The following is a 14,270-nucleotide window of genomic DNA, read 5'->3' on the forward strand; positions in this document are numbered from 1 at the left end:
ATTTTTTTAATAGGAAATCGTCTCTTCAATAAATGATTTTCCTTCGAATTTTATTTTTTTTAAATTAGTTTGAATTTTCAATTTTTTGTAATATTAATTTTTTTTAATGAGAAATCGAGACAATTTCCCTTTTGAATTTTTTTTTTTTTTGGATTTCCATTTTTAATTTTTTTTTTAAAAAAAATTATCTTTTCAAATGATGATTTTGCTTTAAAAAAAAATTTATCCAGACCCTCTCTCTTACCTGACAAAAACTACCATACATTTGGAATTACTTTTTCTCCTACGATAATTTAAGAATAACTTTTTTAAATTATCGTACTCTTGTCAAAAGTCCCATGTTTCAAGTGAGAACACTAGTTGGGGCAGGCTGCCCTCAACCCACGTCCCTCCTCCCTCCTTCAAGGTTTCCTCTGTGAATTGCTGCTGGGATCTTACCTTGTAACAATGAGTTCCATTTATTTAAGAGAAATGGCAAAAACCCACATCATCCTTAAAGAAAACTAAGCCAACGATTCTTAATAGAAAAAAAATCGGGTTTAACCAGAGGAATCATTGACAATTATTAGAGGAATAAGACGGTGGCCCCTACACTGAGAAACTATGCACCCAAGCTGTCCTACACGACAAATAGAATCAATGAGACAAAAGCACCGCCACCCACCAGCCACCACCATTGCTGGCAAATTACACCACCAAACCAAATGAAGGTCCATGTCCATGCACACATACAAAACCCATTCTTATTTAATCAATAGCTAAAACAAAAATATCAAACAGAGGAGGTTTATATTTGACTCACAAGCAATGGATCCCATCAGCCAAAAAAATGACAGTGAGTTCGGTGGAAGACAATGGTGTTCCAGTGGTGATGAATCAAACACAAACACAAACTCAGTTGGGAAAAAAAAATATAAATGGATATTGATAATTACAGTATTCATAACAAAATAACAGTAATGAACTTTCTCTTCTCAGGGTTTCCAAGCAAATCCAGCACACATCCCCTTCAGCATCTACGTACAACTGCAAGATTTATAACCCCACATGCACTTTTAGCCTAAGAATCCAATGGAGCTTAAACCAAATTACACAAATGACATATATGGTTGATGGCTGCGTAAAAACAAATGAATTTACCCTTTCTTCATCTTTACATGTTTCATATTTTGTTTTGTGATATTGGGGAGGAGAGTGTTTTTATTGACAGGTAGTGAAACGAGAATCTTGACCAAACGCCCCTAGCATCCTACATGCGACTTCCATCAATTTCCCTGTCACATACACAATTAAATGTAAGTCAAATGCATACAGAAACTCATTTATATTGCATAACAGAAATAATTAATTAAGAATCATATATTGAATCAATCACCTAATGCAAACATATGTTTCATAAACTTATCTATATATTATTACCTACATCAAACTACTACCAACTCAAGGTCAATTCATATAAAACAGCGGGCAACAGATACATAATTTTCTTTTTCTTTTTTGCTAACCATGGATGTCCAGGCCAGCTTACGCGCACCTTAACTAATCTCATGGGGCCCTAAAGTTAACGATTGGGTAAACCTCCAGTGATCCTGAGGGGACTTGAATTGGTGACCATTGGGGAGCAAACCCAAGGCCGAACCAATTGAACTACCCCTCAAGGTTAATAGATACATAAATTATCACGCCAACTCTTCTCTTTTTTGTTTTTTTTTCCAGGTGGAATATTTCATGCCAATTGATCATGCAAAGGATTTTTTGCATAATATATTCAGAGTCAAATGGAGGGGATAACATTTATATACAGCCAGTTGAAGTTGCATATGGTGGTGAGCAAGAAAAGAAATCATGGATCACAGCTGGGGTAAGCTGGATTTTGAGGCTACAACCTGTTGCAACATAGTTCCTTGTTTAAGAAGCATCAACAATTCCTTAAAAGCACCTTTCAGATCATGTTTTCTTTCTTGTCACTTTGTTATGTTAGATATGTGTGTCTAAATATATATATATATATATATTCATGATCACGGATCCTATCATCTCTCCCCCACAAATCCCCACCCCACTCCTAACCTTCCACCCCCAAGTGGCAAAAAGCATTTTATTTGGTAATTCTACAATTGAACCCCCTTTTACCCATTCACACCCTCCAATTTCTAATTTCTTGTTTGCTTCCTTTCCCACAAAAGAGAAAAGCACAATCAGATGTGCCAGTTGTGGGTGAAGTCTCTCGAGTCTCCTAAGATCAAATCAAAGACCTCAAAAGTTGAGTCAAGATGGATGCTACAGAGACAGCTACCACCACTAAATGTGGGCATATGTTTATATAAAAGGATGGAGAAGAACTCGTCAAAAGCAATGGAAAACGAGGGTCGATGCCATGATTCCAAGTTACCCACTAACACCACTAACTACACCATCAATTAACACTCAACTCAATGCCCATCTCTCACGCTAGACTATGCCCTTTCCACATAAACCTAAGGCCACGTTTGGCTGTCTAGGAAAAAGAAAGACTTCCTACTAATCCACCTTTTCACCCAAGCAATTTTCCTATCCTTTCTCAAGAAATATACAGCATTCCATATGGCAATGTGCAGTCAAAATTAAAACAAGACGTAGATAAAAAATACCTCTCCTGGGCTTGGCAACAAGCTTGGTGACCCGACTCGTTTTGGCTTCGAGTTTGGTCTCCTTCTCCTCCGCCGGGAATAACACGCCGTCTATACCCTGAACTGAAATCCGGCCGTCGGTGTAAATGTCGGGGTCAAAAAGATATGCTGAGCCGTCGCCTTCTCCGAATTTGACCGATCCATCGGCCTCCTGAGCCACAACTTTGTGCGGTAAACGCAGCGTATCGTATCGGACTTTCCCGAAGCGTCTCACGGCATTGTACATACTCTCCTCCGTCTGGTACTCCGGCACCAGATGATAGTACATAATCTGCTCCGGCGCTCCCGGCTCGCTCAGTTGGTCTGTGGTGAGCTTCGCCATGGCCTCGTCGTTGGGTGCCAAGACTGTCAAAACATAGCCTTCAGAGACTAATCGGCCCATTTCGGTGGCGAGGGAGGTGAGGTTGACGAGAATGTCCGCCATTTCGTTGTACCCGCCGTAATGTAGTAGAGTTTGGATGAAGTCCTTGACCTGGCTCTCGCCGTCGAAGTGGCCGCGGGGACCGCCGGGCCCAGGCGCCGGCGCTGGAGCTAGGGAGGGTCCAGGGGCCATGGCGTCGTAGATCGGCAGCACCGGAGGGGCTCCGGCAGGGACCGACACTGGCTTTTTCAGGCGGTGCGTCCTAGGATCAACCTCCGGCGCCCCCTCTGGCAGAACGGCAGAAATGGACCGGAGACTCCTCCTGCGGTTAAAGTCCTCCTCGACGGACCGGGGAATCAACAGCCTCTCGATCCCGTGAATAACCCCGTCGGGCCGAAGAACGGCGTCGGGTTGGACCACCGCCGCCAGATCCACACTCCTCACACCAGAGCCCTTACTCTCAAACGAAGCCGATCATTGGACAAGGTGCTATGCGTGGGGTCTCCGGAAAGCCCCTCCGGCCACTCACCGGAACCAATACGGTTAGGAATGATATGAAACAAGAGAAGAGTCTGGAGAGACTTGAGATTTCCGGGCTCGAGAAGAAAGCGCTTGAACTCAGGGTCAAGGTCACGCTCCAAAGCCTCGTTTCTTGGGGCGAAGATGGTGATATTGTGTTTGCCGACAGCGTCCTCAAGGGTGGGCAAGAGGAGGGCTTTCTCAACAAGCTCCGCGAGCTCGGTATAATGGGAGTCAAGAAGAGCAACGAGGACAGAGTTGGAGTTGATTTGAGGAGAGTTGGAGGAAGAAGAGGGCTTCCTGGGCAATGCAGAAGAATGGGCATGGGTAGAGAGGAGGAAGAAAGAGGCGAGGAAGAGGATGTTGATCATCTTGAGCTTGGGGAAGCCATAGATGTGATAATCCATGGCTCAAAGCCCTGACAAAGATGGACTGTTTCTCTGTTTTCGGGAAGAGAGTGGGTGGGTTTGGGGGAAGAAAGGAGATGATAAAAGAGAGAAGAGTGAGAGGAGAGAGGTGGAGGAGGCATTAACGAGTAGGAGGGAGAGAGAGAAAGGGAGTAAATTAGAGTTAAGAGAGAGAAGAGAGGGAGACAGGCTGTAAGTGGGACCACATGGGACTTGTCTGTATCATTACTCTCTTGCGCCTTTTGTTTAGTTGTGGTGGCTCTTGTTAGCCGCCGCGCCAAGCTGCTTCTCTCTTTCCCCTCTCCTATCAGTTACCACTCACACCTCCATTATTAATATGTTTATTCTCTTTCCACCCCACCCCGTCATCAAATAACTCTCATTATTTCGTACCTTCAATTATCTTAAAATTTTTACTTTATTATATTAATACTTAATCATTGTAATTAATAGATAAAATTATTTAAGTGGGTTGCAATTTTTCATACCAATAATTACTTAAGAAAAAATAAATGAAATATTTCAAATAAATATTCTCGTTTACAAATATTTTTTGAAATATATGTATATAAAGTCATAATACATTTTATTAATATTTTATTTATCCTAACTTGTTCTAATATTTACAATTATACCATTATGCATATATACAACCTCGAGCAAAAGATTTTTTTTTTTTTTTCTGTCATGTAATGGCATCATTGTAAATAATAATAGCATTAAGGATAAATGATAGATATAATGAGAATGATTATCTAACCGTCGCCATGCAAGCAACAAATGGCAAGGCATATTGTTGACATTACACTACCCGTCCCAACCTTCGTTTAGCACCACGCCACCTGTCCTTTGAACCTTGCTTTGAGAAATGTACCGTAATTTATTCTTTCACCTTTTTCAGCATCTTCTCTTCTTCTACTTCTCGGTCAGTCTAGTTAGGTTATTTTCAATTTTTTTTTTTTTTTTTTTTTTTTTTTTTGCATACTTTTCTTATTTTGGTGATATAGAATCCTCATCTACATAGAATTTGAGGGAAATCGGGATTGTTTGTAATTTATGTATGTACGTTAATGATATCTATACTCTATGATAAAAGTTTTTTAAAAAATAAATAAATAAATAAAAAATAAAAAAGTATAGAAGGAGAGATAGTGGTCTCTAATCTTTCATTTTTTTGGTGTGCTTGGCTGGTGAAAAAATCAAAGAAAATTGGGCACCCTTTTTCAACAAAAAGAAAAATGGAAAAAGGAAAGAAAAGAATAAAGCGACATTATGAAGAAACCCAAATTCTAGAACAAAGAAACAATCAAAATTGTGACATGTTCTTAGATCACAAGTATTTGCGTGTGAGAGACTCGAAGAAAAGAAAAGCTTTCTGTGAGAGAACCGCGAGAAATAAGAATAAAAATGAATATTTTATTTTTGATTTATTATTGTCTATAGATTTTTATTATCCATATCAAATACTTCCTTCTACTAAAATTAAGACTTTTCTCTATTTTATTTCATATCTTAACTATTAGGATTTCATTTCATTTCTATTGCATAAAATGCACTAGTTATATTACTCACCACCCTCTTTTTCTCCCTATGCTCCTTTAATGCTCTTGTACATAGTTATAAAATGAGTGATTTTACTCCAACTTAAATGGGTTGATTAAAGATGAAACATTAACTTAGGTGGTGTTTGTTTGTTTTACTTAATTCTAAATAGAACCTTAATGTTTAATAGTGTTAAATATTACGTTGTTTGTTTTTATAGTATTTTATTTCTATTAAGTATTAAAAAATATAGAAAAACCAATATGTTATTTTTTTATATTTAGAAAACATTACATATGTTGGTTTTTTCTATTTAGTAAAAAGTTTATAATAAATCATGAAAAAGTAGAAAAACAAACAATCTAAATTCTAAAAACAAATCGCTTTTAGCAAAAAGCCAAAAAAACATACACCACCTTAGTAATAATCCCTTTAGTTGAATTTGACATATATCTTTTATGAATCTTAATTGATCATGATATAGATGAATTCAAGACTTTAAGGATTGAAGAAGTAATCCTTAGAGGTTGATAGAATTACCTTGTTGTATTATAGATATCAATTCATAGGTAAGTTGTATGTAATGAATAGTAGGTCATGAACCTAAGAAATTAATTGATTTTCATAGGATACTAGAGTGTAGTTAATTTTCTTTAGTGAAATGTTAAGCCAATTTTGTAATTTGTTATTAAGAGAGTTAGTATCTTCCTATAAGTTCTCATGGTTCTCACTTAAGCTCACATCCTTTAATGACACATGTAAGTACATGCATGCTAAAGCACAAACACAAACATTAAGTAAAAGCATGCTTATACATAAGCACAAGGTTACGCAAGTGATTGGAGCTCAAATATGTACTCCAATGACACATAAACAATGATTTATGAAATATGAAAGGTTGAACTCACTCAACTTAACTTAAGACTTGAGAAGCATGAGAAGATCTAAGCAAGTGCAAAATGAGAATTTCATGGGCATGAAAAATGGGAAATGAATGTTATAGAGTGGGATAGAGGGCAAACAACCATGAAAGAGGAGATTTGGAGAAAATGTAATCAAACTTCAAATAAAATTTGGAACTCAAAATCTGGCAACAACATATACCTTGAATTTGAGGTGAATTGTAGAGCACTTCATGTAATCTTTTTAGGAACAACCACATATGATTTCAAAGTTGAAATGAGGAAGTTATGGTTCATTGAACCAGGTATGCAAGAGACTCAAGAAAATTTAAAATGGACTTTCCATTTTGAAAACATACCCAAATTTCAAAGTACATTATCTCCTAATTGGATGGATGATTGGTGTTAGCTAACGGGATAGTCTCATGGTGAGTGCAATAGTGTGTACATTTATATAGTAAAAATGATCTATAGTGAATCATAATGTAAGACTATTGGGTAGTTATAACTTCACCAAAGTGCTATGTTGTATTGTCTTTCAACTTTGAGAGAATACTGAATTTGAGCTAAAGTTAGTAGCAGCTTTGACTTGTGGGTGAGATCCTAAAGTATTATATATCCCCTATGGATTGAGTCATTATTGATGAGAATTGATAGTATTATGTATTCTCAGTAGAGGCTTTATGATATCTCATGGACCTTGAGATAGTGTATTCCTTTTAGATGATCTTAAGGAAGTGTGTTAATGTAAAATATAATCATCGTAGTTCCTTAAGTGGAACTTGATATAAGCTCTTTGTAAGCTAGGACATTTGGGATAAAACCCTAGAAAACATGACATAATATAATAGATTGAGAAATGAAAAACCAAAAGTCTAATAGGAAACACCAAAAGATGTGGTGAATTGGTGATTTTTCAACATTTTCATGAGTTTTTATCAATTTCCATCTTACTGATATTTTATGTCAAAATATTCATTGATATTTCCTAATACATTTATAAAATTAAGTTCTCAATATATCCATTGAAATTGATGTTTTCACCCTTGTATATAGGGTTCCCTATAGACTTAGTGACTTGTGCTTAAATTGGGCTTAGGTCACCTAATTTAACCCACTTGGGTTCTAATTAATTAATTAGTCCTGATAGACTCCAATTAATTAATTAACCCAACCACCAAGTCAAAAATACGATTCATAAGATCTAGTGCAATCTTACATTTTTATTAAAACACCCTTATGCACGTTTATGAACTACAAACTCAAATCCCTCAAATAAAATGTCATCGTGAACTAGAAATTCGAGTGGGGACCACTATCACTCATAGGAAAATATTGGTTCCCTTAGAATCCAATTTTAACTCAATACTCCACTAGAGGAGTCAACTGCGATCAAGTATCTTGTGAAATTACAATGAGATAAAACTCAAGTTAGTGACCTACTATTTATTGCATGCAAACTCTCTATGAACTAGTGTTCATAATCATTTGGGTAGTGATATCAGCCCATCAACATTACCTCTCCAATTCTTGAGTTATAAATCGTTTTATTATGTGATCAATTGATATAGCTCATAAAGAGCACATGCGAAATTTTACTTAAGGAACTACTACAACCACATGTTCCATGATCACATGTCCTTTGGATCATTAAAGAGGATATATTGTCTCAATCCCATGAGATATCATGGTGTCTTTATCGAGAATACCTGTAATCATTAGCCTTCATCAATAGTGAACTAATTTATAGGGATATATGACTACATTAATGTCTCACCCATATGTTAAAGCCTTCTATTAATATCAAGATATACTCAATATTCTTTAAAGGTTGAGAGTTTATGTAATATAATAGTTTAGTGAATCATGACAACCTGATAGTTTTACATCATGATTCACCATAGGCTTTATCCAATGTGTAACCATACATATTAGTGCACTCATAATGGGAAACTCATCTTAACAATCAAGATAAGTCATTCGTCCAATAAAGAGGTCGTATACTATAGTATTTATGTCTAAATCCATGAATCGATTGTGAACTACTTTCATCTTGTAAGGAATCCATAACTTGTATCTTTATACAACTTTTAATGCACTTAAATCATGAAAAATGCAAGTAATATGAGTATGAATTCTCAAATCAATATCAATGAAAAAAACAGATAGAAAGTGGAAAGTTAAGTTTAACTTTGTTACATCATGTCTTGATTTTAAAGGTCCTTTCCTAATATCCATTCCACGCATTATATATTATAAGCATTTTGATTTAGTATATTTTGCATTGTACATGACTTGAGTGCATTAAAATTTGCACAAAAGATCCAAGTCATGGGTTCCTTGCTACTAGATGATTAGTTCACAACTAGTTCATGGACTTAGGCAATTCATTTGAGATTATAGTACATTACCTCCTATTTGAAGGGATGATTGATCTTGGTCATCAGGATGAGGTTTCCATGGTGAATGCACTATTGTGCATGGTTACATATTAAATAAAACCTATGATGAGTCATGATGTAAGACTATTAGGTAGTCATAACCTTACCAAGTGGCTATACTATATGGTCTCTCAACCTTAAGAGAATATTGAGTTTATACTGAAATTTGTAGTGGTTTTGACCTGTGAGAGAGATCTTAAGGTGATCATGTATTCCTTATGGATTGGGTCACTATTGATAGAAGTTAGTAACAATAAGTATTCTCAATAAAGACACTATGATATCTCATAGACTTTGAGACACTATATCCCCTTGGGACATCCTAAAAACATGTGATCATGAAATCTATGGTTGTGGTAATTTATTAAATGAAATTTGACATAAGTTTTTTGTGGGTTAGATATGCCAATTAAGTACATAATAGGAGGATCTATAACTTAAGAATGGTTCAGGTAATCTTGATGACAAGGTTTACAAGGGTTGTTTGAGTTCTTTTGTTCACTTGTTTGCATAAGGGTGTTTTAGTAAATACATAAGATTATATAGGAGCTCGTGAATGGTCTCTTTAGATTAGGTTAATTGATTAATCAAAGCTAATTAGGTTAATTAATCAATTAGGACCCAAGATAGGCTAGTTTAAGTGACCCAAACCCAAGATGGGCTCAAGTCGTTTAAGTTCACTAGAAGCCTATAAATACCATTTCTTTAAGGTTAGGGTTTCATCCTTTTGACAATCTTCTTGTTCACTTAAAAACATAAAGCTCTAACCACCAACCCCAGAAAGAGGATTTACCCTTTTAGTGTTAAGATTCTAGGAGAAAGTCATTGTGGTGGAAGATCGATGGGTTCACGAGATCTACAATCACTACCACAACTTCAAAACTTTTCTTCATTACTTAGATTAGATCTAGGAATATTCAAATCTAAGGTAAACATTTCCATGCTAGATCTAAAAGTTCTAAATGTTATATTTGTGTTTGTTGCTAAGATCTATAGAGTTTAGAAAGAATTGCATGCACACTAATTAGTCCACAAATGAGAATGGAGTAGTCTAACATTTCCCTACAAAACAAGGCATAGGAGTTTATCCTTTATGTTTATAACTTTTATGTATTTTCTTTTTGGAGAGTAGTGTTAAGGGAGGTGTTCATTTTCTTACTCATATTTTAATAACATGCATCATTTTGCACAATTTTCTATCTTTAGCTATTTTCTTCTTATTTTTATGCTTTAACATCAGTTAGTAACTATAGGGTTGTTCTAGGGAGATGATTGACCCAAAATGACTTTGTACCCTTAGAAGAATGCCTTTGAGGTGTGGCTTATAGGAATGTTTGTAATAGTATCATTCTAGTGATATGCTTGACCCAAAATGACTTTGAATCATAATGCAAAAGCCTTTGAGGGTTTTGGCTAGGTGTTGGTTATGATAGGGTGATTTCAAGATGATGCTCGAATTGAAATGAATTTATTCTCTTAGCCAAATGTCTTTGAGGGCTTGGCCATCTGGTGCCAATTATGATAGGTTCCTTTCAACATTTCAAGAAGATGCTCAATCTAAAATGACTTTATACCCTTAAGTAAATACTCTTGAAAGGTTTAACAACTAGGGGGTCAATTATGATGGGATCATTTCAAGGAGATACTCAACTCAAAATGACTTTACACCCTTACATAAATATTCTTGATGGATTAGCTACTAGGGGCTAATTGTGATAAGGTCGTTTGAGGGAGATGTTTATCTTGATATTACTATGTACAATTAAGCAAATGTCTTTAAGGGTTGGCCACTAGGGGTCAGGTATAATAGGGTTATTCACGGAGATGCACTGCTTGGAAAATGAGAGAAAATGGTGGGGAAGCTATAAGGATACCCAAACTGAGATAAGCATGCCACCCTAAGAGACACGAGTAAAAAAAGGATTAGACAACTTGAGAATGAAAAATGTAAAACCATTGCCCATTTCCAAAGCAATGTCTGGCTTATGATGATAACCTTTATTACTATAAGACATATATTAAAGGTTATGAACCTCATAATTACAACATATATATAGAGCTACAAAGCAATTGACTTGTAACTATCGTAAATTGAGATAGCAGAATTATGGAATAATTTTATTTTCATTCATATCAGAAAACTACATTTAATGTTAGCTTTATACAGAAAAATCATAGCTATAGAAAAGGAAACTAATTACTAGGCTATATCAAATCCCATAATTTATGGGATACTCTAACAAAATAGGAAACTAACTAAATGAACCTAATTCTAGGAATTCTGGCTGTTACAAACAAACTCTCCCAAACTAGCATAATTACTATACACAACAAAACCATAATTCACGTTTTCCCACACTCCCCCTCAAGCTGGTGAATAGGTATTCACCATTCCCACCTTGGATACAAAGCAAAGCTTTGAAACACTTAACTACTTAGCCCTTTGGTAAGTATATCGGCAAGTTGACCATGTGTAGACACATAAGGTGTACATATCAATCCACTATCCAACTTCTCTTTGATGAAGTGTCTGTCAATTTCAATGTGCTTCGTTCAATCATGTTGTACTGGGTTGTGAGCTATGTTGATTGCAGATTTATTATCACAATAGAGTCTCATTGGGCCATCTCATTTAATCTTTAAGTTTTCTAAAACGATCTTCAACCATAGTAGTTCACACACACCCTGAGCCATTGCTCGGAATTTAGCCTCCGCACTAAACTGCGCTACCACATTTTGTTTCTTACTCCTCCATGTTATGAGATTTCCACCAAGAAAGGTGCAATATCCAGAGGTTAACCTTCTGTCAATAATTGAGCCAGCATAGTCAGCATCTGTGTATGCCTCAAGTACTAACCCTTCATTCCTTTTGAACAAAATACCTTTACCTGGTGTCCCTTTGAGATATTGTAACACTCGATAAGCTGCCTACAGATGAGCTTCCTTTGGACTATGCATGAATTGACTAATCACACTCACTACATATGTTATATCTGGTCGTGTATGAGATAGATAAATGAGCCTTCCCACCAAGTGTTGATACATTTCTTTATCTACTGTAGCATCATTTTCTGTCTCTCTAAGTCTAAGATTCAGATCTATCGGAGTACTTGCTGGTTTGCATGCGGTCTTGCCAGTTTTTTTGAGAAGATCTGTAACATACTTCTGTTGGGAGATAAAAATGCCTTGCTTAGAGTGAGCCACCTCAATACCAATAAAATATTTCAACCTCCCTAACGCCTTGATCTCAAATTCCTTAGCCAAACATTGATTTAGAACCTGTCTCTCCAAGTCATCATTTCCTGTCACTATTATGTCATCGACATACACCAAGAGAGCTGTGAGTCCCCCCGAAGATGAGTGTTTAATGAACAACGTATGATCTCCTTGACTTTGCCTATATCCCATGGTTATCATCACTCTTGGGAATCTTCCAAACCATGCTGGTGGTGATTGCTTAAGTCCATACAAGGCCTTTTTTAATTTACATACAATATGAGCATCTAAATTATTGTCATAACCTGGCGGGACCTCATATAAATTTATTCCTCTAGTTCTCCATGTAAAAAAGCATTCTTGACATCAAATTGCTGCAAATCCCAATTGTTATTAGCTGATAATGACAACAAGCCTCTAATAGTGTTCATCTTTGCAATCGGAGCAAAAGTTTCTTGGTAATCAATCCCATAGGTTTGAGTATAACCCTTGGCAACCAATCTAGCCTTGTATATTTCAATTGATCCATCTGCTCTGTATTTCACAGTATAAACCCATTTACACCCCACGGGTTTCTTTCTTGCTGGCAATTTTACCAACTCCCAAGTTTTGTTTTTTTCTAATGCCTTCATCTCCACATTCATAGCTTGTTTCCATTTTTCATTGGTCAAAGCCTCGGATACGGTGGTAGGGATAGAAATAGTGTTTAGGCTGACAAGGAAGGCTTTATGAGATGGTGAAATTTTTTTAAAGGATAGGAAGTGTGTAAGAGGGTATAGAAGTCGATTTGTGCATTCTCTAATCTCTTTCCTAATAGCAATAGGGAGGTTCTGGTCATCATTGTTCACATCAGATTCAGATTGCAATGAAAGATTAGAAATTGTTACCTCATTATCAGAATTTGGGTTGAAGTCTTGGACTTGCACAGATTCACAGACAACTGTCTTCTTCCTCGAAAACACTTTATCAAATCTCACATTCTCAGGGGCAGATTTTGGATTTTCAGGCACAGGTTCAAGCTGATCGAGCAGCACAAGTTCAGGTTGATCGGGCAATTTAGGTAAGGTTTCAATCAAAGGATCAGTGGGACGAGATTGTTTTGACAAAGGAAGTGATGGCAAATCAAGGAATAAACCCCCCCCCCCCCCCCATATCCTTATCTTCCATTATTGAATTCTTCTCCTGAAGATAAGGAATGGTGAAATAAGATTCTTGTTCATGGAAAGTAACATCTACCGAGATAGAGAATATTTTTTATGGAGGATGGTAACACTTATACCCTTTCTGAGTTGAAGAATAACCCACAAAAACACATTTTAATGCCCGTGGATCTAACTTCCCCCTGTTTTGATTATGAACATGGACAAATGCCACACACCCAAATATCCTAGGAACAAGATTATTTGTAGCGTGTAGGTTTGGATAGAATGTTGAAAGTATGTCCATTGGACTCTTGAATCCCAAGATCCTAGAAGACAATCTATTTATGCGATGAGCAACTATAAGAATTGCTTCTCCCCAAAAGGATTTAGGTACATTTTTCTAAAACATGAAGGATCGGGTTGAGTCAAGAAGGTGACCGTTTTTTTCTTTCTACCATTCCATTTTGTTGTGGAGTGTTAACACAAGATGACTCATGTATTATTCCTTCCCTCTGAAAGTATGGAATTAGGATTTGATTGAAATAATCCTTAGCATTATCCGACCTAAATCTTTTGACATTGACTCCAAATTGAGTCTTAATCATAGAACAAAAATTTGGAAGGATAGTGCTAACATCAAATTTATGTTTGAGCAAAAAAATCCAAGTGACTCAAGTATAATCGTCAATGAATGAAACAAACCATTTAGCCTCAATAATGGTAGGAATAGGAGAAGGACCCCAAATGTCACTGTGTATGAGATAAAAAAGAATAGAACTTCTTTTATTGCTAACTGGAAAAGACACACGTTTGTGTTTAGCAAGTTGACATGCTTCACAATGAAAATGTTCGATGTAAATAAAGAAGAAAACAGAATTTTAATAACCCTAAATGATGGATGTCCAAGTCGGCGATGATGAAGCTAAACTTTTTTTATTGAATGAAAAAACTTCTGAGACAAAAGAATGTTGCCTTTGGTAATGTTTGATTGACTTGGTGCTTTGAGATAGTAGAGTCCATCCCATTCTCTAGCATGTCCAATCCTCTTCCCCGAATCCTCATCCTGAAATA

The 14,270-nt window shown here is 36.3% G+C and overlaps 1 protein-coding gene across 1 annotated transcript; it reads right to left on the reverse strand.

Annotated features, from left to right (window-relative positions):
- Positions 1-721: 721 nt before the first annotated feature.
- On the reverse strand, positions 722-4,056 carry LOC117920757 (fasciclin-like arabinogalactan protein 15). Its single transcript, XM_034838369.1, is given in 4 exon segments — positions 722-1,026; positions 1,141-1,274; positions 2,631-3,497; positions 3,500-4,056. Coding segments are annotated over 3 exon segments (1,398 nt in total). The 5' UTR covers positions 3,957-4,056; the 3' UTR covers positions 722-1,026; positions 1,141-1,200.
- Positions 4,057-14,270: the final 10,214 nt, after the last annotated feature.

Source organism: Vitis riparia, chromosome 8 (assembly GCF_004353265.1).
Source record: "Vitis riparia cultivar Riparia Gloire de Montpellier isolate 1030 chromosome 8, EGFV_Vit.rip_1.0, whole genome shotgun sequence".
NCBI classification, from domain to species: domain Eukaryota; kingdom Viridiplantae; phylum Streptophyta; class Magnoliopsida; order Vitales; family Vitaceae; genus Vitis; species Vitis riparia.